The 16,077-nt window shown below is 42.7% G+C and overlaps 1 protein-coding gene and 1 long non-coding RNA gene across 3 annotated transcripts; one reads left to right on the forward strand and one right to left on the reverse strand.

Moving 5' to 3' along the window:
* The first annotated feature begins 5,102 nt into the window (after positions 1–5,102).
* LOC780649 (MADS-box transcription factor 57) lies at positions 5,103–13,077 on the forward strand. 2 transcript variants are annotated; one of them, XM_044564797.1, is made up of 9 exons: positions 5,103–5,290; positions 5,387–5,594; positions 7,803–7,878; positions 11,747–11,808; positions 12,065–12,164; positions 12,249–12,290; positions 12,394–12,477; positions 12,563–12,726; positions 12,813–13,077. In XM_044564797.1, the coding sequence occupies exons 2-9, from the start codon at positions 5,413–5,415 to the stop codon at positions 12,829–12,831; spliced, it is 729 nt and encodes a 242-aa protein (XP_044420732.1). In that variant the 5' UTR covers positions 5,103–5,290; positions 5,387–5,412; the 3' UTR covers positions 12,832–13,077. The 2 variants fall into 2 exon arrangements, with proteins under 2 accessions (XP_044420732.1, XP_044420733.1); XM_044564798.1 differs by having other exon boundaries at positions 12,816–13,077.
* On the reverse strand, positions 10,312–15,161 carry LOC123145394 (uncharacterized). Its single transcript, XR_006472263.1, has 4 exons — positions 14,688–15,161; positions 13,594–13,689; positions 10,942–11,830; positions 10,312–10,807 (listed from the first exon to the last, which is right to left on the reverse strand). It is a non-coding gene; the product is annotated as an uncharacterized lncRNA (long non-coding RNA).
* Positions 15,162–16,077: the final 916 nt, after the last annotated feature.

A 16,077-nucleotide genomic window follows, 5' to 3' on the forward strand; every position in this document is an offset into this window, starting at 1 on the left:
CACCTATGATACTACCTTATGATACTATGCACTATGAATGTAGGGGTGTTTGGTTCAGAAGTCCTAGGACTTTTTCTAGTCCCAGGGACTAATCAAAAAAGACTCTCTAGTAGAGTCTTTTTCTAGTCCCTGAAGAAAAAGTCCCTCCCGTTTGGTTTCTAGGGACTTTTTAGGGACTTTTTCTAGTCTCTGGGACTAAAAAGTCCCTGAACCAAACACCCCCGTAGTAGCATACACTAGTATCATATGCATGATACTAGTATATGTTACTCCCCTATGACCAGCTTAACATAGCTAGTTACTAGTAGTATGAGTAACATCACATATATCAAAATAAGATGAGTCTATAACCTAATAAATATAGTGTTGCATGTTACTTACTACCCATTGTGGCCAGTCTAACCATCGATTCTACAAGCTTTTTAGTCAACAAATCTCCGTTCAGCATTCGCGATGGCAAACGGAGAATCTCTCTTCAGACACTCGCCCAGTTGGTCCACGTGGGCTCGCAGTCCTCGGTGGAGGCAGGTGAGTGGGCGGCACGTTCGCTGCGGCTCCCACGCGTGCATCCCCAAGCCTTTCTCGACAGGTGTTGCTCATCATACGGCAATGATTGACACTTGTCCGGACACCTCCGCGCAGAAATTTTTTGGAGGCCACTTTCCCCAACCTCAAAGAGACCACGAGCATCCTTCCCTTTCCTCAAAGCAAAACCTGGGAACCCACAAAGTCTTCTGAGCATCGATGCCAGCAATCCATAGCTGCCATTGGTGCATCTTACCTTGGTATCATGTGGGCTCGCTGACCAATGGCAGGCAGCTCCGGAGCACAAGGACGAGGATATGATGTGCCTCCACCCTCCTGCGCGGCGTGGTGATCATGGGCACCGTGTGTGCAACGTGCATGCATGATGGCGGCGATGGCAATGCAAATGCATGTACCTCAGTGTCGGGAATAAGTATATATAGGATTGTAAGAAATATAACTGAGGCGTTCACTTCCGTTCTGGTTTTTCTCTATCAAACTTTTAGCCTAAGTTAGGCTAGCATTTCGACTAACAAAATACGAGTTATATGTCGAATAATCATTGAATTTGTTTTTTTAGGAGGATTATCCCCGGCCTATGCATCTGGGCGATGCATGCAGCCATTTTATTAATTATTTACAAAGACCTTACAAAGTAATACATTAGGTAGTCTGAAGCCACCATCTTAGCAACAACTATTGCTACTCCTATCCACTTGATGATGGGGCGCCGATAGTCCGAGCCTAATACCAAACAGACATCGCACCAAAGCCTAACATCTAAAACCGGAGGCCCCAGCCGAGCCACATACTGGGTTTGGGGGTACAAACCGGTCCGACGCACTCGCATGTGTCGTCGCCGCCGTCTTCCACCAATCCATCTTCAGAGCAGAAACTAACACACCGACCTTGCGAGGCCTCTCTGCCATCGACGCCACACAGCGTCCTCCCCCTGCGCGAGTCCATCTCTGTGCATCGGACACCGAGTCTTCACTGCGCCACGCCGCTGAGATCCGTCGCCATCAATGAGTAAGATGAAGCACCGCTCCATCAAAGAAGCCGTCCACTGGTCCCTCGAGCCCGTGTACACCTCCAAAAATGACGCCCCCAAGGGGGAAATGACACCAGAGCGCCGCCGTCATCCGATCTATTGATATAGGGTTTCCCCTGGAGGTAGCGGACAGAGGTCTGGAGCTTCTCCACGGCGATGCCTTCAAAAAGGTAACGACACAAAAGAGTGTTGCCATCGCCGGTCTTGGCAACAAGCCGAGAATGAGGTTTTTACCCAGATTCGCTCGACAAACCTCCATCTCGCATCGTGCGCACGAAAAACCACCGATCTCCGCTGCTGCGGACCGAGCAAGCCACTCTGGCCAGATCAGATCTGACCAGAGGGCCAACCACGCCCGCAGCCGACCAATCCACCAAAGCCCTCCACGTCGCCGCCGATCCGAGGTGCCGCAACGCCGCGGATGCTCATATCCGGGGACGCGCTTCCGCTCGCCCGGGTGCCCCGTGCCACCTTCCCGCGCGAGAAGGAGAGGCTCCTCCGCCACTGCCGCCAGCCGCCCGGGCTTAGCCCGGTGGCTTCGTCCAGTGGCGGCGGAGGGGAGGGATGGAAGGGGGAGTGGCCGACGGCTAAGGTTAGGGCCCCTTGGCCGCCCATGCGGAGGGCGACGAAGTTTACAATCATATATTTTTGTTACATATAGTACATATATTAATAATTATATTTTGGGTCAAAGTTAGAATCGGCGGGGAAGTTAGTGATTATGCTATGCAATGACGTTGCTACATAATCTATTCGATTTTCTGTGTCGACACTCATAAATGTTTTTGGTGCAAAGTTCAGTAACTTTCAGTCAAACTTTTAAAACTTTAGAAATAAGGACTATTTGCTAATGTCATTTTAAATTATGTGGACCAAAAAAAACTTGAAATCATATGTATAGATTTGTTCTGATATGTATTTCCAATATAATTTATTTTCTTGGATATTATGCACATGCTGATCAACCGGTGATGAAAGTTACATCCATAAGACCGAGTCAGTCTTCAAAACATCACTTCAAGGAATTGCTACTGATTCTTTTTCTTGCGTTTGATCACTTTAATTCAAATGTTTTTATAGGATTTTTGGACAATTGAAATTCCTAGGAACTTTTCATATGTGGGTTGTGTGATTTTTAGGGTCGAACATATAATTTTTTTTGTTGAGGGTTCCTTTGTATTATGTTTCACTGAAATACTTGCATCCACTCTATTCTTTTTGAAAGAATCTTCTCTCTTTTTTTCCCATTGAGTCATGTGGGATGGAATGGGCATGACATTGTAATTCCATGATTTTAGAATCTTAAGATTTCCAGAGGGAGAGAGGGGAGGGAGGACTCGAGGATCTTTGTGCAATTTTGTACTTTGATCATCCTGGATTTGAACAGTGACATCTCACACTAATATAAGATGGTTGCATTAGCACATACTCCCAACCTATTAAGAAATAATAAAACCTCGTCATAGCTTTTACCCTTATGAAATTATGTCCAGCTGACAGGTGCTACTAAAATGGAAAGAAACACTGAATGGCGCCGTTGATGTGTATAGAAATTAGCGTACTGATATTATAGTTAAGTTGCATCGGGCACACGATCTGGTACGCACGGCCTTTGAAGGGAAAGGTAAGCGCATGCCAAGATTACAATACGAGGTAAGCTGGTTGGAATGTCGACATCTCCCATGTTAATTAGAATAAAACCTTCCAAGTGTCCAAGGGGCACTTTTGATAGAAAAGAAGTGGCCTCTAATTTGTACCCACGAGTAGTGTTTCACATTCGTTTGGTATTTGACTACATGGCCTTGGTCATAATCTTCAAGTCCTTATTCAGGCGGCGCTTTTAGTTTTGATTTGGTTGCTCTAGCTATGTAAAAATGATAGTGTTTTCTGCAAAAAAAATGATATGGTGTTTAATAAGAAGAATTACTTCCCTCAATTGTAGGTTTATTTAACATATTGGAGTTCAGAATCAATTCAGACAATTGCGTCTCCTCCCTTTGTCCCTCCTCCAAGAAAAGGCGGCTAGGGTTTCTGCCTCCCGTCGGCGGCGCTGTGGATCTCCCACGTCTCCTGTGGCCTTAGGGCCATGGGTGCACGGTGGATCCCGACCCTTGCCGGCGGGAGGGCTCCGTTTTCATGTGCTTCTTCAAATTTTGTTAGGGTTTGTGACCTGCTCAAGAAGACGAGACGACGATGGCTTCTTGAAGATAGAATAAGGTTCTCCCCGCCTAGCCCTCGTCCCAATGGTGTGTCTAGCATCGTCGGAGGGCGTGTGAAGGTGTGCCTCCGACGGATCTCGCGAGATTTGGTCGATGGTTATCTTTGGTGAATCTGCTTGGATCCGGTCTTTGTTCGTCTTTGTTCGTGTGTCTTCAGGTTGGATCCTTTCGATCTAAAATTATCTTCATCAGCGGCGGTTGCTGTTCTGGGGCTTTGGTCCTATGGGACCTTAGCACGACGACTTCCCGACTGTCTATTACAACAAGTTGTGTCCGGCTCCGGCGAGGGAGGGGCGATGACGGCGGCGCGCCTTCGTCTCGCTTTAGTGCTTGTAGTTGTCGCTAGGTGGTCTATGAATCTGGATGTAATTTTTATTATTTCTGGTGTTCGTTGTACTGCCATGATTGAAGATGAATAGATCGATAGTTTTCCGCAAAAAATAAAAAAATTGTAGGTTTATTTATTAGCATACACATTGGGTTCATTCGTGGTCTATTCTACATCGACCGGGTTATGCTCAAGGTGATTAATAGAGTTTTCTTCAAACATGGATGGCATTAATCTGCGGATCAGCCCTCCACCTCTCCTTAGGCAATTAGTTCATTTTTTGTCATTTTACAGTTGTCTGCCATTTCGGTTATATGCATCTCAGTTATGCAGAGCTGGGGTATAAACTCGCATAATTGATCTGAAGTTATGAGTCAATAAAAGCACTCTTAGAAAGAAAAAAATTATATAAATATGGGATATATATATATATATATATATTAATTTCAGGATATCAATGTATATTTAATAAATTAATTTGATGCATCTATGCTGGCAATGTCTACTGATGGTCAGATAGACCTGAAACATTTGACTTGTATACAACTTATACATTAGAAATGAGAAAGAGTTTTGCACACACAAAAAAAAGAGAGGATGTATCTAGGATACAAGAGCAATATGGGGAGTGCCCAGGTGTCCGGTCAGTGATCCTGTGTCTACCACATGGGGTTTGGCCTATCATGGACCATCTTTTTTCTTTCTTTTCTTTCTCTCTCTCCATCCCAGCAATCACACGCATGTAATCAAAAGTATAGGAGAAAAAAATAAGGACATGGTTGCGCGCACGGATAAATAAGGACTCAAAACGAAAAATGTTTAAACATTGATCGAGCGTGTTCACCGACGTTTGAGGGGCCAAATTTGCCCGGTCCGGCTATAGATGCCCTAACACGCTAGCTGTAGTCAGGTGCCCTTACGCACAACCTACTTAAGGTAACCGGCCGGCCCCAGTGAGTAGCTTGGTGTAGAGAATGAGTGCTATTTCAGCCACTCTTGCCTCCATTCCTGCATATATAAAACCTAAGCAGCGCTTTGCTTTCTCCTTCTCTTAGGTACTAGGTACAACTAGTTAGACGAATATTAGAAGCTCTACCTTCCCCACATCAGATCAGCCCCCATACACTTCTTCTTCTTCTTCTTCCTCTTCTTCTTCTTCTCAGTCCGGTACTTCCCTTGTGTATCTATCACTGGTTCTGGTTGGTGTTCTATATATCTACTTGCCTTCTTCATGGTGTTCTCTAACTTGATCTAGGTTTTCAGCCTGCTAGCTCTTAGATCTGAGAGGGATGGGGAGGGGGAAGATAGTGATCAGGAGGATCGACAACTCGACGAACAGGCAGGTGACCTTCTCGAAGCGGCGGGGCGGGCTGCTGAAGAAGGCCAAGGAGCTCTCCATCCTCTGCGATGCGGAGGTCGGCCTCGTCGTCTTCTCCAGCACCGGCAGGCTCCATGAGTTCTCCAGCACCAAGTAATTAATTCGTTTCACATAATATATGTCTCATGTGCTATGCGGATCCTCTGATCGCTTTTGGTTAATTAGGTTATCTTCTGACCGTTTTCTGTACTAGCACCGCCTGCTTCCCATATTCTTGTCTCTCTTTCTTTTTTTTGAAACATAACAGAAGAAATCCCTTGCTCTTCTCATTAGCTAGTTATTATGTCATATTACTAAGATGTGTATATAGATCAGTTGAGGGATATCTCTCTCTTTACCACTACAGTTATTTTTTTCAACGGATTTGCTTGAGTTGCAGTTGCAAAGAATTTTCTTAAAATCTAGTCGGTGTGTTCCAGCTATTGCTTCTATGGATGTGTGTATCGTATGATGCAGAGGCCGAGGTTATCCCCTTTTTGAAAGAAAAAACTATTGCTTCTTGATCCCCTTCTTCATCAGGTTTGATAGGGGGCACGGTCGCCGGAGATCCTTCGGATCTACGAGGTGGATCCCCCAGCGACGTGAGCTAAGACAGAGGCAAAGCCGAGATCCACGGCCTGGCGAGAGAGGTCATGGTCAACGAAGTCGAGATCCACGACCTTGCTAGAGAGATCGTGGGTTAGGGATTCATGGTGGGGTCACCGATGCCGGAGATGCACTTATGCACCCTAGGCTTAAACTGAAGGGATTTGGTACCATGGGATTTGTTTGGGACTTGTGAGATGGCGCAACAAGGGGGTATGACTAGTGGGCCGATATAGGATTGTGGGTCAACGAGGAGGAATGCGGCGGTGGATCTGAAGGTGACAAGTAGTGGACATGTGGGATGGTCGCGACGCTACCAAGATCGGAGCGTGGGTTTTTAGGGTAGAAACTAACTACTAACTCACGCACACATCTCTAGGGAGAGAGAGAGAGAGAGAGAGAGAGAGAGAGAGAGAGAGAGAGTAAGGGGTACAAAGGTCATTGAATGACCAATATAAGAAGTGAGTCTAACTCACTTTGTTTTTTTAGGGAACTAACTCATTTTTGGTTAGTGGAGTGGATGTGAATTTGGATTCTTATTCTTTCGAAAACAAAAATCACTCTAGGGGCTTCCCCCACTGCATTCCTTTTACGAAAAAGAGATCCAATGGTAGGTAACAAGAACTTATTCGCAAGATTTTCCGAGGGTGGACAAGTTTTTTTAGTTCACCATCGGACTTATCATTGTTGATTTACAACTATCTTAATATATATAAAGAATTGATATTTCTTCTAAACCTGGACTCGTTCATGATCCTTGGAAATTAGAGACATATTGGTCATGATATACTCTTGGTATAAAGGAACATTAATGATTATAAACTATCACTTCGTTCCTAAATATACGTCTTTTTAGAGATTTCAATATGGATTACATCCGTATGTAATTCATATTGAAATCTCTAAAAAGACTTATATTTAGGAACGGAGGGAGTAGCAGTCATGCATGTACGTGCAATGCACATTTTATGAAAAAAATATTCCATATTTTTACATATACAAATGAGAGGAGAATTATATATCTTACTAAGTATGTACTGACATGTGTAACCAAGAGAAAGGGCCTAGCGGAGCACCACGTGCAATAGTACAGTCTAAGGGGAACTTAAAGAATGTGATGGAATTGAAATGCCAAGACGTAAAAGAGAATTATATGATCAATTTGGGCATGAGCAATTATATTCTGCAATGTTCCATATATTATTTATAGATGGCATGGGTTAATTGGATCATACGACACAGCTCGTCCCTTTTATGTTGGTATATAGACTAGTCTATGGGAGATCAATACTCCCATCTCATGAAGTGAAAGAGAAAATCATGAATAACTCCAGTACGGCAGTTCAATGTAAGAAAAGTTCAATGGTTAAAATTGTGAACAGTCAACATGTTAACTGACATATGATTCTTGCTTGTTCTACGCATACACAGAGACCAAGCCCCAAGTTACCATTCTTCAACTTAGGAAGTACTCCCTCTGTTTGAACTAAAAGCACGACTCTCATTTTGGAGGGAGGGAATAAATCTTAGTATACCGTGCATTTGTAAACATGTGGGCGATAGTTTGTAACATTGTAGAGATAGTGCATATTTAGATAATTAAGTTTTATCTAACAGTTTAAATGTCTTATTATTGTCCCCTCGAAGCTGCAAGTACAGAAAATGAAAGACTGACGGATGTATTTTATTTTGCCTGTTTGCATGTTACTATGTCAGCATGAAAGCTGTGATAGACCGGTATACCAAGGCAAAAGAGGAGCAGCCTGGCGTGAATGCAACTTCAGAGATTAAGGTATCCATGCATAGTACTCTCTCCGTTCCTAAATATAAGTCTGTGTGGAGATTCCACTATGGACCACATAAGATGCATTTAGAGTGTAGATTCACTCATTTTGCTGCATATGTGCCTATGTGGTCCATAGTGGAATCTCTACGAAGACTTATATTTAGGAACGGAGGGAGTAGTTAAAAGAAGATGACTACGATCAGAGAGTTGCTAACACATGTGCATGTGACATTGGCTTGGCTGAGGGCACCTTCTAGGGTTTCTCGGGTTCATAGAAAATTAAAGTATAAATGATATAGAAATAGAAAGTTCTCCTTTAGCAGCACTATTCATTCGTTCGGTTCAAAAGATATGAAACAAAAGGAAAGGTAGAGGAAAATGTCCTTTCATCGCACTTTCAAAGGAAAAGTGCGTGAACTTTACAATCCGCTTGGACCTCCTCTTAGAATTTTTACGCATAAAGTATGAGAAGTGGCGTAATAACATCGTAATTAAACTTTTCATGTGATTTGCCTGTGTGGACTCATGTGTTTTTCTTATTCTTATGAACCAAGCGTGCAACTTTACATAAATTTTATATTATTCCAGTCCTCTGTTTTGCACATTCATTTCTATCATATTCCTGTGTTACTTCCTACTTCTACGTTTTCAGCATCCCACGAACTGGTTTAATTTCTTCTCTAACTAAGATGGTGTTGTCTCGCCGGTACCGTGGTCAGTGGCGGAGACAGGGGGTTTGGCAAGAGCCAGGGCTCTCCCCATTATTCTAAGTTTGTGCATATATATGCTTGTTTTGTGTCTTTAGTCGCTTAGATTTCAAGAAAATACATGTTTGGCCTCTCTTACCAAAAATTTAAGTCATTTGGCCCTGGTTATCTTTGATTCCTACCTCGCCACTGACTGTGGTGTCTTTCAGGCGTGCATGCATCACCATTCACCATGTGTCTTGTTTGAAGCAGTGAGGAGGCCGGAAAGACCCCTCACAAATTAGAACTGACTACTCTGATGCTAGCTCTGCTCATGTTTGTGTGTTTGGTTTGAGCTGAAATTTACTGGTTCGATCTCCGAGTCTTGGCAGATAAGAACCTAAATACCTACCATAAAGTGCAGATCAGTTAGGAATCACATGACAAAATCTACGTATCCTTTAGAAGAAGTCCTATCTTGCTAACCATCTTGTTCCATTTCTTTTCTTTTTTTCATTTTCTTTTTTCCTTAGTTTAGTTCCTTCAGTTTTTGTTAGAGATGTTTTGGTTCATCTTGTAAGGGCATATACAATAGTACAGACAATAGTTATACCAGATCACTTATAGACAAAAATGTAGATAGAATGTACAATTATTTGTCTGGGTATACTCAGTTTTAGCGATTGCCCTTTGTGGGTATAATAATACAAACAAATCCCTACAACAGCAAAACCACCATCCATGGTCTTTTATTTTTATTTTTCTATGTGGCAGTCAGTTGGCTGAGTTAATCTTTTTCTTTTCTTTCTTCTCAAATTTGCGTGATCTTAAAAAAAACTACATTACCTCCTAATATTACCTTTGTCTTGTAGTAATTCATTGTCTAGGAACTTCAGAAATTAAGGTACGCTTGCATGGTAGTGGGGCAAATTATCAAATATTTCGGCTATGATCAGAGGATTCCTGACAGATATGCGTGTGACGTTGGTTTAACTGAGGGCAACTTCTAGGGTCAAGGTTGCTTAATTTCTAACTAAGATAGTCCTGTAGAAGCTAGGTGTATGCTCATTATACTTTGTATCATCTTGATGCTACATTTTGAGTTAATAAAAGTGCCCTTTATCGGAAAAAACTAAGATGTTGTCTGGCTACCTATTGCCGATACTGCGACGTCTTTCAGGCGTGCAGGCATGATCATTCAAAATGTTATCTTGATTAAAGGAATGAGAAGGCTGCAAAGACCCTCACAAGTCAAAACAGACTACTCGACTCTAGCTTTGTGTCCACGTTTATGTGTTGGGTTGAGGATCCTAAATTTAGTGGGGTCAATACCGACAGATGAGTTCTGAGAACTCCTTAGACCTATCATAAATCATGAAGTGCAGATAAATTGGGAATCACGCAACAAAATCTAGTTTAGAACCATTAGAACTATTAGAACCTTCTTTTGCCTCTCTTTTTTCCCTTTAGAACCTTCTTTTGCCTCTTTCTCCCTTTAGAACCTTCTTTTGCCTTTTTTTACCTTTCATTTTCTCTGTTTTCTGCTTAGTTAGTTTGGTTTTCGTTAGGGAGATTTTGGTTTGTAGTCTTTAAAGACATAATACAACACTATCACATACTTCTGATCATTTACAGACAATGAAATACTCCCTTCGTCCCATAATGTAAGACATTTTTTTGACACTACACTAGTGTCAAAAAGCGTCTTACATTATGGGACAGAAGGAGTAGATAACTTGTGCTAGAATGGTTCTAGTTTTGGACATACCGTTTGCAGGTAGAAGTTACAGACAACATCAAGACAAGGGCAAAAACACCATCAGCAATTTGTCTATAAAATCGTAGAGAGTGTACATACAACTACAGAAAGACTATTGCTCTCTTTTCTTCTTTCCTAACTAGCAATTCTTACAGACGGCTGAGATAAGACTATCGGACATACCTAAGTTTGGCAAGCTCTCAATTTTTTCCTTCTAAATTGCACCTTGCTGATGAAGTCATGGACAGAAATATATACAAATTTATATTAGTACAAAAGTGCCAGGCAGCTTCAGAATAACATGCTTGTTACTCAAGACATGTCTGTCGGTAGTTGGTACTTGGGCATGTGCATGTAACTGCAATAACTAGAAGACTGACACTCCGTTGCGCCGTTGCGCCCTTCGTCCTGAAGCACACTTCAGCGGCTCGGCATCAAAGAACAGCCACCACCCCACCTCTTGTTCGAAAATAAAGTCAAAGTTGGGACCCTGGGAAGTGATATCACAACACAATAGCTGATTTACACGAGTAAAAGAGTAGATCTGCAAAAGTTGAGCACTGAAGCAGAGCCCAAACATGAGATATGTTGACTGTTAAGTAGATCTGCAAGCCTGGGACATACACAGCATTTGACGCAGCTGCTCCCGTTTAAGAGCTCCACTGATTCTGCTACACCCTGCTACTCTGTGAAGATCCTGTAGCACAGGTGGACAACCAAAATTAGCGAACAACACATACTGAACCTCAGAATCTGTCAAGTATCTTACCTCCCATACCTGCTGCGCCGGCTTCCAAGTTCATAAATAGTAGCTGCCTAAGACTGAGAGGATATGACTTAAAATGAAAATTATGTTGTCTTTCTTCCAGAGGAATCATGCAAATACAGGATGAGGCCATGTTGATGTACAGTAAGGCTTGAACTAGTTGGGATTACTTAAATTAAATGGTTAGAAGAGAGGGTAAGGGCAAGGTGGAGGCTTATAGGTGTGCAGCCGCACCATCACATTAAAAATCCTCCATGTGCATAATATTTCTAAAACTGTTACAGCAGCAATTCTGCTTTCACCAAAATATTTGAATCCATACCCTGAGAGCACTGGCTGTACATAAATTTATATGTAATTTCACAGATGGGATGTGCCAACAAAGTGAGCAGTTCTTAATGTTTGGTCCATAACTCAATTCAGAGTGATATATCTATACGTGTTGCTACCTGCCAGTAGATGAAAACATAAGTATTCTACTGCCTTGCTTCTAACATGTGCATATGCAGTTGTCGAGTAATTATATTGCTTTAAATTAGCACAGTAAGCCAATCATTTCTAGATCAATTTTGTAGAACATGTTTTAAAGTTTAGGGAAACTAACAGAACTTCATGTTTTCGATGTTTAGGGAAACTAACAGAACTTTATGTTTTTTCTGATAGCTTTGGCAAAGGGAGGCAGCAAGCTTGAGGCAGCAACTGCACGACTTGCAAGAAAGCCACAAGTATGGTGATCTTCTATTAATTCTGCAAAGAAAATAAATCACCAATTAATATAAGCGGAAGTAACTGCTACATACTGTAATTATCAAACGGCAAGATTGGGGTGGGGGGGGGGGACACATTTACAGTAACCACTATGATGAAACGGAAATTGAAAGTGACTCCCATTTACACACAACAGGGTTTTACTAGCAATACTTAGAAGTATTTCAACTGTATTAATGAAATGCCATGAGAAACTATTTTGCATGATTATAGGCAACTGATGGGAGAGGAGCTTTCCAGCCTAGGTGTAAGAGATCTCCAGGGTTTAGAGAATCGGCTCGAAATGAGTTTACGCAGTATCAAAACAAGGAAGGTTATTACATGTGTTATCCATCATCTGTAATTTTGTGTTACTGTTTGCTTCAATCTAATAATGCAGCAAAAATCTATTAAACAGGACAACCTTCTGAGAAGTGAAATTGAAGAGTTACACAGGAAGGTTTGGCCTTACAATTAATGTCCTACTTATATTATTTCAAAGAACTCTGCATGCATAGAAGGTTTCTACTAACATTTTAACTTCTAAACAAACTCTGCAACAGGGAAGTCTAATCCACCAGGAAAACACGGAACTGTGTCGTAGATTAAACATTATGTCACAACAAAAAATGGAACTGAGCAGAAAGGTTTGGTGCACAATCCTTTGTCAAAAACTTTAGTCAAATGATGGCACGTTATCAGAAATAAGCTAAACTAATGACTTAATTTCAGCTTCAGAGCTGTGAATCGGGAGGTGCCACTGATGCAAATAAAAGCTCTAGCACTCCCTTCAGCTTTCGTATTGTACAAGACACAAATATCCCTGCTAATCTTGAACTGAGCCAGGCACAACAAAACGAACAGGAGCACTCTGAAACAGGCGCTCCAGCACTGGGGTAAATATTCTCTTCTAGCATCCAAAATTGGATTATCCCAAGAAGTATACATACACCTAATCAAGGACATATGCTTTTGAATGTAGCAGACTTCAACTGTCCTAAGACGATCTAATACAATCTGGGCAACGTCGTGGTAATCAAAAATATCAAATCATGATTCAGAGAGTTGGATAATGTAGCAGGTTGTGCGCTATACTAGCCCGTAAAGAAAAGTGCACAGACTACAGACAGGACAGATTATGCTGCCAGGGGCTATATTATATTGAAGTTGTGACATAATGGTTGTTGTAATGATACTAGTTGTAACATCATAATTTTTATGCTTATGCCCACATGACATTAAAGTAATTGTGTATCGATAGCTGTGTACAATTAGCATTAATTTTTCTAGTTCTTCTATGAAGTAATAATTAGGCTGGCTGATACTTCAAGTCGATGCTAGCAGATTTCAGTTCCCACATTCCACCTGGATCCTATAGTGCGGTCACGGAAAATTACAACGTTCTTCAATCTTCATTACTTGTGGAAGTACTCCCTCTGTAAACTAATATAAGACCGTTTAGATCACTAAAGAGGGAGTACTTCACAAGTACAACAATGTCCAAAATTCAGAAAGCATGGATCTATGATGGAAACGTATAAAAACCATTGGTTACATGCAAGGGTGAAGGAGAGGCTCTACCAAGGTGAACTCTAGCACCACATACACCCCCAAACAAAAATTAGTCCAACGAGATTCTCGTTAACACTCAGTAATACATGCCGAAAATGGTCAGTCGTGGAACAATAGCTTGGTGTCACGATCAGACCCATTAAGGTTATACATATTGAGATGAAGAATTATACTACATTTCAGTGTCTTACTTGCGCCTTGTTTGCAAGTAATGCAGGTGTCCTACTTGCACCTTCCCCGCAAGTAATGCAGTTGCTGCCTCATGCTCGGTGCCGCCACATGCGTATCTGGTCAAGCGACAGACCATAAGCATTAGAATATTTCGTAGCCGGTGTCAACTAATTGATAATTTGATATACAGCAGCAAAGTGAATTAAACGTGCACTGCGACTTTAAACAACTGACAACGGAAACGGGGAGATTGCTACTTCATACAAAGTGTAAATGAAGCCAGCATAGTGCTAAAACTAGTGCATCGTCAGAGTTGGGGATATTAGCTACTTATTGTTAAATGGCAGCAAAGGATATAGATAGCGCCCTGATGTGTACTACTCATGAAAAACACGGCTAAAAAATATGAACAAAAATATATCTGAAATTAACTTATGGCATGGAGATAATAGGCATTTACTGTGTCACAAAAATTCAGGTCCAAATTCTTTTTCACAACTTCACAAACAAACAATGAGGATTGAAAGTTCAGATCCAAATTCTTTTCACAAATTTATAAGGATTGAATATTATCCTGCTGTTAGTATTCAGAGATGCGTTTGTCCTTCTCCTTTTGGAATTCTGTTTCGAACTCAGACATATGAAAATATGTAGCACGGCGCATACATGTTTTTCTAATGCTGCATTTTTTTTATAAATGAATAAAAACAAAAGAAATTCATGCACGTTGTGTGAATGCTGCTATTTATTTATTATGTTTTTTTCAGAAAGTTGGGTGGTCTAGTGCACTAGTACACCTGAAAGTGCTAGCGCACCGGAAATTTAGCTTTCCGAGAGTACAAAAATTGAACCATACCGCTCAAATTCCAGTGAAAAAACAATCCGCATTGCAGGCTTTCATCTAATCCCCTGCAATACATTAATCTAAATCTAAGCTACAAATGCCATTTAAATTAAACAGCCTGCAGCCAAATCCGTGGATTCCAAGCTCCACGCTCAAACCCTACCGATGAATGAAACCTACTCGAACCGCCAGATCTAGCATCCCCACACCACCGCAGCACAAGCAGCTCAAACACAAAACGTAGTAAGAGAACAAAAGCAGAAGCTGTACCTCGAGTCCTCCGCGAGCCCCAGCCACCATCCGGCCAGAACGGGGGTTGTTGGGTGCGTGCGTGCGAGCGCCGATGGTGGGTCTGGTGGCGCTCGCCGGCCTTTTATAGCGGGGGAGCGGAAGTGTCTGGAAGGATCGGGGCCGATCCAGAAGCCCAAGTGGGGGATAGAAAAAAGGCGGGGAGGGGAATGACGACGCGGTGGAGAGAGAATTGGCCTTTCGGCGACGGCGAGAGGGGAGCCGGGAGAAGAGAGATTTGGATTTGGGGATTAGTTAATTGCGGGCCTCGGCGAGGCGACGGGGGTCAGTGGCCGCGCACGAGGCCACGTCGGCGCGCGCATTTTAAATGGAACAGGTGTCGGGGGCCGGAGCGCGGGCTGGCCAACGGGAAAGCCGCGCCCTCGCCTCGCCCAATGGGGCTCCGCCTTTCTATATGCTCTGCTGGCTCGGTTTGAATATTGGGGACGCGCCAGGGTGGGCCCCGGAGCTTCGAAACTTCGAGAAACTTGTACTACGATTACGATCTAGAATCATCCATTAGGGTGTCTTTAGGAGGAGTAAACTAGGATTAGATTACGCAGGACCACGATAATGGGAGGTGGATGATCGAACGAACTGGCCGAGGTGACCCGGAAGCTTTATGGCCGGCCCCGGGAACTTGGAAGCTTCGAGAAACATGTAAGTGGATTACGAATCGAAATCGTGGATTAAGATCCTCGATTAGATATAATGACCGGGGTAAAAGGCACACAAAAACCGCTTGTCTTTTTGCATGCATGACCACGGATTTGGTGTGACCAGCTTCATCTTACATAAGCCATGAAGTTAATCAAATGGGATAATCCCCGGTTGCCGCAAACTCCAGAATACCACTTCGACCATGAAATGAGGCAAACAAGTGGTTTTAGTCGGCCGTAAAACAAGCGGTTTTAGTCGGCAGTAAGCCAAAACCACCAACCCTGCAAGCCGGCAAACTACGTGCAGTCGCTCGCTGCGTCGGCGGCCTTTGAAATCAGCAATACCGCTTCCGGCCGCCGCATTGTACACAGTGCTCATCGCCACTGCATCAGCCAAAATGCAGACCTGCCGACAGAATTATCACGCTCGCCTTCGCTTTAGCTCTTGTCAAGACAGAGTTTTTCTGTTTGTTTGACAGAGTCGAGATGGTAGGAACAAAACTGAAGGAGGAAAATGTCTACTTTCTTCTTTTCTGTAGCTTTTTTTTTTTATAAAGTTCTTTTCTGTAGCTGGTGGCCCGTGATAACGACAACACGTCTTACTGCAACAAATGATGGTAACCGGCGGCGCCTGATATCCTTTGGCAGATACTTCTCCTTGCCGAACGCGTTGCAATCAAAAGATCTCATCTAGGGCGTCTGTCAAGATCATG

This window comes from Triticum aestivum, chromosome 6D (assembly GCF_018294505.1).
Source record: "Triticum aestivum cultivar Chinese Spring chromosome 6D, IWGSC CS RefSeq v2.1, whole genome shotgun sequence".
Lineage (NCBI taxonomy): Eukaryota > Viridiplantae > Streptophyta > Magnoliopsida > Poales > Poaceae > Triticum > Triticum aestivum.

What these genes read in the sequence shown, in the direction of transcription:
- LOC780649 (XM_044564797.1), top strand. Translation starts at nt 5,413, where the DNA reads ATGGGGAGGGGGAAGATAGTGATCAGGAGGATCGACAACTCGACGAAC. An exon ending in ATGCAACTTCAGAGATTAAG is followed by an intron (nt 7,879 to 11,746) that starts GTATCCATGCAT and finishes TTTTTCTGATAG; the next exon opens with CTTTGGCAAAGGGAGGCAGC. An exon ending in GACTTGCAAGAAAGCCACAA is followed by an intron (nt 11,809 to 12,064) that starts GTATGGTGATCT and finishes GCATGATTATAG; the next exon opens with GCAACTGATGGGAGAGGAGC.